This window comes from Falco naumanni, chromosome 2 (assembly GCF_017639655.2).
Source record: "Falco naumanni isolate bFalNau1 chromosome 2, bFalNau1.pat, whole genome shotgun sequence".
NCBI lineage: Eukaryota > Metazoa > Chordata > Aves > Falconiformes > Falconidae > Falco > Falco naumanni.
The window spans coordinates 81,647,542-81,655,608 of record NC_054055.1 but is presented as its reverse complement, the minus strand read 5'-3'; the positions used below and the strand labels follow the sequence as shown (position 1 = coordinate 81,655,608).

At 36.1% G+C, this 8,067-nt stretch overlaps 1 protein-coding gene across 2 annotated transcripts in view; it reads right to left on the bottom strand.

Moving 5' to 3' along the window:
• Window positions 1-225: 225 nt before the first annotated feature.
• TRAPPC10 (trafficking protein particle complex subunit 10) overlaps window positions 226-8,067 on the bottom strand; it is a 44,317-nt gene continuing 36,475 nt past the window's right edge. The window contains exons 18-23 of one of the 2 annotated variants that reach the window (XM_040585197.1): window positions 6,825-6,925; window positions 6,249-6,375; window positions 5,203-5,373; window positions 3,705-3,882; window positions 3,113-3,307; window positions 226-2,294 (exon numbers count right to left, since the gene is read on the bottom strand). In XM_040585197.1, coding sequence (XP_040441131.1) covers window positions 2,056-2,294; window positions 3,113-3,307; window positions 3,705-3,882; window positions 5,203-5,373; window positions 6,249-6,375; window positions 6,825-6,925 — 1,011 coding nt within the window. In that variant the 3' untranslated portion in view covers window positions 226-2,055. The remainder of the gene's footprint in view (window positions 2,295-3,112; window positions 3,308-3,704; window positions 3,883-5,202; window positions 5,374-6,248; window positions 6,376-6,824; window positions 6,926-8,067) is intronic. The other variant, XM_040585198.1, reaches the window with a different exon arrangement.

Sequence of the window (8,067 nt, the reverse complement as noted above, 5' to 3'; positions counted from 1 at the left end):
GAGCCCGGCCTCGAGCGGCAGCAGCGAGCCCGGCGGGCAGGCACCTCTTTTCCAGAAAGCGGCAGCCCCCCCCAGAACCACGCTTCAGCCCGCTATTCCGGCTCTGTCCCCTCGTTTAAGCTTAGAAGACACTGTTCTGTGAAAGCAGCTCTGTCTAGAATAGATGAAACAATCGCTCCTTCAAACAAAAGAAAACCGGCCAAGTCACAGCAGCAGAGCAGTTGTTTTCTTTTTAAAACATGTATATTTAGAACTGTAACGCTTACAATTTCATTAAACAATCTTAGTACAATGTGTTTAACAGTATATTACAGAACAATGTGAAAAATGATTTAATAGCCAACCATGAAAATGGAATTAATTATAATACCTGCAGTGTCAAAGTCACTAACTTGTTACCTTTTCCAGTCAAAGAATCCCAGCAGTCATTCGCGCTAAATGATGCTTTGGGTTTTATCCAGAATAAAATGGTATGATTTCCACAGAGAAAGGGCATTCCTTCACAGAAAGAAGATGCATAACAAGAACATTTTCAGCTACCAGGTCTACTTTATACATCTACTTAGACATAGCTTTTTTTAAAATAATTGTTAAAAAAAAAAAGTTTAGACCAGTGCAGGGTGCCTATTCTTTTTTCAACTTAATTGCAAGTCTTTTTGGAAAGAGGGTTTGGTTTTTTTCTTCCCCTTTATAATTTAGCAGAACCTGAGTATAGAAAAAAAAAAAAAAACAAACCAACAATGAACTTGTCTAATGAGCAGTTCCTCACTTAAGTTTTACTGACAAGTAGTTGATACAGGACAGTTTTCCTCTGTGGAGTCTGTTGACAACGCACCATTATAGATCTGCAATTAGAAAAGGTCATTCTTACATTAAATGCACAAGTTTCAGTATCAGAAGCAGGACGTCAGAAGGAGTTGTAATTTTTCCAGTCACAGGTGGATTTGCAACATTCACAAAAATTACACTTTTTTTTTTTTACACATTTTTCATATTTACATTTCAGATATAAATAATGAAATTCTTTAAGTTACATGTTTTAGCTTTGCTTCACAATTATTCTACATCTGCAAGCTTTCCTATATCAAACCAACCTCTTTCTTCCATCATGAATGCGGAAGTCCAGCCTCTAATCAGTAATAATTACCCTAAGCCTTTATGATGAAAGGTTGACTGTTCAAGTATCGCATCATATTGAAATTTTTGCCCCAATTTTTAAATTGGGGCAGCAAACCAAGCCACTTAGAAATGGTAATAAAAGAAATTAATCTGGGAACTTAATAAGCCAAATAATTTATTATTAAATTCTATCAATATCTTTCTTTGGTAAGAACTATGCAAGAGGATGACCCAACCCCTACCCCACAAAAAAAATCATATAATATGTGACATCACAGTGTCTACTCTGTGAAGGAGAAAGCCTCAGAAAATTAAGGAATTTTGTTCAGTTAAGATTGTTTATAGCAGTAGCTCTTCCATGCATCTAAATATGCAAACAATGGAAGTTTAATATTAAATTGCAATGGCAGGAATTAACAATGATAAAACAAAAACCCCACAAACAACAGAAAAACAACTATTACACCAGTGGATGTGTTGTATGCTTTGTTGTGTTTCTGGCACATGTGTGGAAAAGCCTGTAAATTATTACATAAAAATCCAAAATTTGGATAATTATATCATCCAACTCTAAATTCTAAAGTATGTAGGAAGCATGAAACAAATCTCTCAGCTGCCAGACAAAACTAAAGAAGTGGTCCAAATATCTGGATTTTTTGTTTTTGTTGCCCTGTGTTGTGATGCAGGATGTGACTGAAAGGAGAAAACCCAGTAGCTTACACAAAACATACTAAAGTGGCAATATAAACTAGCTGACACAAGCTTCACTGTACATTTAAATTGATACAATTGTCTGGTGCTTCCATGGCCGGTACATGTTGAGTGCCATAGGTCTCCTTAAGAGTTAGAATGTTACAACAAAGACTAATCAGGTCATAATCCTTTAAAGTGCTTTTATATCCAGTTTCTAAAGGGTTTTGTTTTCGTGCCGAGCTGTCACGTGATATTGACTTCCAGAACATGGTCGTCCTTGCTGGGAATGACAAGTATCTGCATACCCGTGCTGCAGTTGAAGACCTGACCAGATGAAAAGGATTGCAGACGGGGCATTGGCAAACCTTTGTGTTCCCCGCTAGCTGCAGAATGCAAGCTACCTCTGCTCCTTATGCTGCTGCTGTCAGCTTGATCATCCACATTCTTGTCCACAGACAGGTTATCATTTTCAATCCAGCTATCTGTTTAAAAGAAAAACCCACAGTTTTATTCTATGGAGTGACTAAACAACTTCAAAATTATTTCAGAGCTCAGACGCACAGTCAGCTTACCATATGTTAACAGTGACTGATCATCTCTGCTGAGGTAACAGTCTGTGCATGCTTTTGGGCAGCAGCAGATGTAACAAAGTGAATTATAATGGTTTCTAAGGAAAATTTAAGTAGCAATACCTCACATTTGTCACAGGCTAGAAGGGTGCATGCTGGCAGCTCCTGGAGCTCTGCTGACAAATGGTAAGTAGCTCATACAAGTGAACTGTCACTACAGCTCTAGGATTACTCCACAGTACAGATAAATACTCTAGGTGGCTATGGTAATTTAAACTCTTCATCTGATCTGGTTTATATGCCACAAATTTTCAGCAGTTCTTTTAGTTCGTACTTAATCCTTTCAAAAACCAGGGAAAAAATTCAAAGCTAATGAAGACACGGTAGATGTGCAGTTTACAGACAATGAAACTGAAGGATTAGAGGGTTATAAAATAGTTTTCACTTGATGATAAATCCAGTGACAACTAATTTGCACAATAATCTTTAAAGGAAATATAAAAAAACAATGCACTTATTCTTCCTCACAAATTAAGGCTGCAACCCAATTTCAATGTTCTTGTAGCGAACTTTTGTAAGTTTCAAATCAGAACTGTAAGTGAAGGTAAGTAACAAAGATATCTACGATATAGAGGTCAATACACTTCCTCGCCTTGCTTTTCTCTTTACGTAAGAACACAGGAGAAGCAGTATCATTTCTGTAAGTAGCCATGTAGTCAAGATAGCTTTACCAGCATCGAGTTGCATGGAGTGAGCAGAATGGTGAGGGAGGTATTTAAACAATCTGACATCAGGAAAAGGTAGATAGCCAGCAAACAGCGGCATCACTTCCATGTGGACTTTGTGAGTTGCTCGAGCTGCTACAGGCATAGATATGACTCCAGAACTTTTTCCACAGACTGCCCAGTTGCTACTGTTGTCAACAACTGTAAGAATAAAGAGCAAACTCTATGAAGATCTTTTCTGAAAAATGGAGAACCTTCAGTATAGTTTTAGAGCAGTTTTAAAGTCAGTATTTTAGCAACATCTAAAAGCCCACCAAGCTTTTATGTGTGAAGAGCTGTGCAAGGTAAGAAAACAGCCCTACACAAAAAGGGACCGTTGTTTGGCCTCGAGTGAGTATCTGTCCAGTCTGTACAGCATTTATGTTCCACTCAAAGATAGAATAATGAGGTAAAAATAGTCCAGCAGAACAAAAACTGCTTTACTGAGCAGCCACACTCACAATACAAGAATATATGCCATAGAAAGTTTGGCACTTGTCATTATCAAGACAAAACTAATGGGAAATTTTGACAGTATGCTTAAGAAAAATATTCTTACCTTCATACATAAGTTTTGTTGTGCAATATCCATCTGATTCTGTTAATGCTTCATCTCTGTCAACCTCTGAGAGGTCAACAAGTCGGGTGATTGACACCTCTAAAGAGCAGAGTGAGCCCGTTTTACAATACTCTGCCCCCAATGGTGGGAAAATTTCAGTTTTCACATGATACAATGTCTGTCAGGAAGAAAACAGTGCTGTTACCAAGAAAAAAGGGGCGTTTCACTTTTGTTTAAAATGTGAACTGGAAAATTGATACAGTACAAACTTTACTTTTAATATCCACATCCTGTTAAATCTTTAATGCAAGATTCAGTTTTAAGTAATGTTCACTTTATTATCTTGTTCTGTTTGAGAATATAATCAAACCAAATTTGATTCAATTATTTTTGATACTAGCAGTGAGCACACCATTTTCCCCTCCACTTCTGTGCTTTAACTCAACCTTTCAATGGTCCTAAAAGGACACCAATATTCTTACTATTTAAAAAAAATTTTATTAGTTACTTGGCTCCTCGCTTTCCAGACACATCACTCAAATCTTCAGTAATACAGGGGAACTACTTCATCGCTCTTAACCATCATAGTCCCCAGAATAATGATACCAACATTATCAAAAAGCTATTTTTTAATTACTACAAAATTAAGTTTCTGCCACAGCCCCACACCCCCACTGTTTAATGTGGTTAGTCCTCTTTAAGAACTCCAGAAAGATGCTGATATAGGTGCCAACGATGCTCGTTACATGCCAGTAGGTAAACAAATACCTAAAATATTGCTCAGTGCTAGTTTGTAATAAGCAGGTAGAAAACATTAGCAACACTGAAAACAGACAAAAAGATTTAACCAAATTAGAGTCTTCTCATGTTGCTACATTTTACCCAAGCATCAAAAAAGGTAACACAAGACTGAATTTAGAAATGTGATTAAATAACGTTGACAGAATTCCTTTAATAGGAAGTTTTATCTAGCCTATAAGCTTCCTAGCTGATCAAAGGAATAAAACGTTTGTTCATATAGGGAAAGAAGAAATGTTTAATATAATGGCCTAGAAAACCTTAAGTATTTCATTAGAGGAGCTCATCTTAAGCACTACAAAAAACAGCTCAAATGTTTTCAACAGCAAAGATTTTTAGGACATTGCAATTTGCTTTGGAGAGTGCAGTCCCAAGCCAGCAGGGGAAACAGCAGCTCAGTAACCTAAGGGCAGTCTCCATGCCACAAAGTGAAAACACTGAACAAAAAACAAAACAAGATCAAGGACACTTGTGTAAGCATTATGTCGTTTGTGTCTCCCATTCCAGTGGCAAGTATAGGATTCCATTCTATTGTATCAGGTTTCAATTCTATCATTCAACAAACTGGCTTTCCAATGATTTTAAGTAGGCATCAATCTCATTATGTAAACAGAAGGTTTTTTTAATATATTTCTTGACTTTCCATATATTAGGAAGCCATACTCAAGTTAACATATGCTATACTTAGAGGAGTACTTACAAAAAAATTTTCCACTTGGAATTCATAAGTGAACGGCTTCAGGGTAAGAGAGGGTTCTTTAGAGGTAGCTGGACAAAAGCTGACTGAAAACAGGCACTGCAAGGAGAGAGGAAGCTCTTTTGTCCACTTCAATTCCCATACAAAGAATATTGATTGCTTACTGTATATGACCTGAAAGAGAATGTTTATAGTATTAGTTCCTTCCTTCCTTTGAGAAAGAAGTGGAAATGCACATACACATGTTTGTCTGTTCTGGCATTAATACAGTTTATAAAAACAAAATTACCTATTTAATGTTAATTAAATCATTAGGGAAAATACGCGTCCCAAACAACTAAGAGTGAATCATATTAACAATGCACATCTAATTAAAAGTAGGGATACACTCCACTGTCAGAATCAATGTTTCAAAAGTGAACATTTCACATTCAAGTATGACGAAAAATAGTTTATTCAAAAGTCAAATTTAATAAAGATTATTAATAAAATTTGTATATACTTTTCCTAGGTACCAAGAATGACCTACTTAATATTGTGTTCAGACAAGGCTGAAAGAAACTGTTTTGCAACTTGTTTACAGCTGTAAACAGTCAAATTGGACTGCAGTAAAATAGGGAAAACAGTAAACAGGAAATAGTAAAATTGGAAAACAGTCTCTATCTGTTTTTTTTTCCTAAAACCTAATGACAAATTGCAGTTATAAGAGGAACAAATTAAATTTTAACAGTGATATTTGTGATACTACGTTTGTACAGCTGTTGGTCAAGCAGGTATGTAGTACTTTGCATGAGGCAAACAGACAAGTTTGAAAACTTATCTAATAATCTTTGCAAGTTTTAGAATTTCATCTGAGATCTGCAGGTATAAACGCCTTATAAAGCATCTGTAAGAATCGAAGTCACTCAGAAGACTACAAAGGTCTGACATAACTCAGGCTTACTTACTACAAAACCTATATGCAGAAGTGCTAATAATTGCACTAACAAGGACTTTCATAACTAGCTGTCCTGGCAACAAGCTCATAAACCACCAAATGAAATCTTTACCTGTTGAGATTCAGGGTTGAGAGGTACCAGCTGCAAATCTGTACAATCAGCAGAATTTTTTAGGCTGTTGTCTGAAAGCTGGAAACAGAGTTCTGACAAATTCTGTACACAGACTTGCAGATATTTCCTGAAAAACATGACACAGTTTGTTCAACAGAAGTTGAATAGTTACATTAAAAGAGTACATGTCCATAAAATTGTCTTCAAAGTGCACAGCTTAAGCAATAACAGAATGACAGGTATCTTTGTTTCTTTCCATCTTTTCACCAATGAGTCTGTAGAAACAGGGCTGTAAAACATCCTCTTACGTATTAAACAAAAACAAGTAGCTACACAGAAATAGGCTAGCCTGGTTTATCTTGTGGTCTTATTTCCAAAATAGCTGAAACCATGGATTTGTTTTAATGTTTTGAAACAACACTAGAGGAAAGGTGTGCAAGCTTCCAATGGGAAGCTGCATAAAATAACAAAAGCCCAGCTTTTTTTTTTAAAGGCTGCTATAAATATTACTTATGAAACTCCAGCTCCATATTCTGTAAGAAGAAAGAAACAATAAATACTTAACGAGTACATTACCGTTTGCCAGCTGACAATAAGGAATGCTTGGCATTAAAAGGTATGCAGAATGTTAATGCAATAATAGTGGAGTAAATCGACCAAGGACAATCAATGGTTACCTAAAGGAAAAAAGGAACAAAGTTCTTATTCATAATGGTCTTTGGCATAGTGATTTTGCTTTTCTTCTAATTTCTAAGCAAAACCTCTCTCAGCAAGTCTATGTCTAATGCATCCAGAGGGGGAAGAAGAAAATAATTTTTTTTAAAAAAAAAACAGTGTATCAAAAGCTACTCTGACAAAATATTACACTTTTGTTTTCCTGTGAGTGGGATGAAATCTCAAAGAAGCTTTTCCTGAAGACCAGAAATAAAAGAAGGGGAATAGAAGAAAAAAAGATAAAAGGACACTAACAATGTAAATATCATCTCAATACAATAATCTGGTAAAAGGTCAATATCTAATAAATCGCTATAAGATCTATTATTGTTTAAACACAAGCTCAAAATAGTATTTAATGTATATTTGTTTTAACTTGAAGCAGCACACAACTGAAACTTTCTCCTGAAGTGTGGATGCTGCCATTCTTCTAATTGTAAAGCGTATATATTTAACAATATGTTTTTGGGGGTGGGGGTGGGGGTGGAATTGCCACATCACATTTTAGCAGTGCTTGTTTAATATCTCTTTTTTACCCAACCCTTCACACATAAGGATATGTAGCAGCACATTTGGTCAGTTTTAACACTGAGTAACACTTTGAAAGGTGATAGTTTCAAAATCATTTCACTGTCAGCTGAAGAGCTTCTTCCCATACTACCCCTTTTATTGACCCTTCATAATGAAAATTAAGAGGAAAAGTTACCTCCAACTAAATAATGTGACAGCTTTAAACACTACAGTGTGAAGTACCCCAACACAGCACACAGATTCTTTGCAAGTGGAAGAAATATCTTTCCCATGATTCAGAAGGGAGAATTTAAAGACCACCATGCCACCTTTTATAAAGGCACGATGTCTTAACCTTCATCCTATATAAACTGTGAGTGTTAGAACATTAAAGCTCAGATTACTAGCCAGAGTAACAGTTGGCAATGTAGTAAACATAGTGTGTACTTCTGCTTATATTTACGTTTTCTTTACATTTATAACATTTGCTATGATTTTTACATGTACACCTTTTAAGAGAAAATTAGTTCAGCGCAAGAAGGTTCGCCCCCGCCCCATCACCACTACTTCTATTTTGTGAGGCACAGGCCCCTGT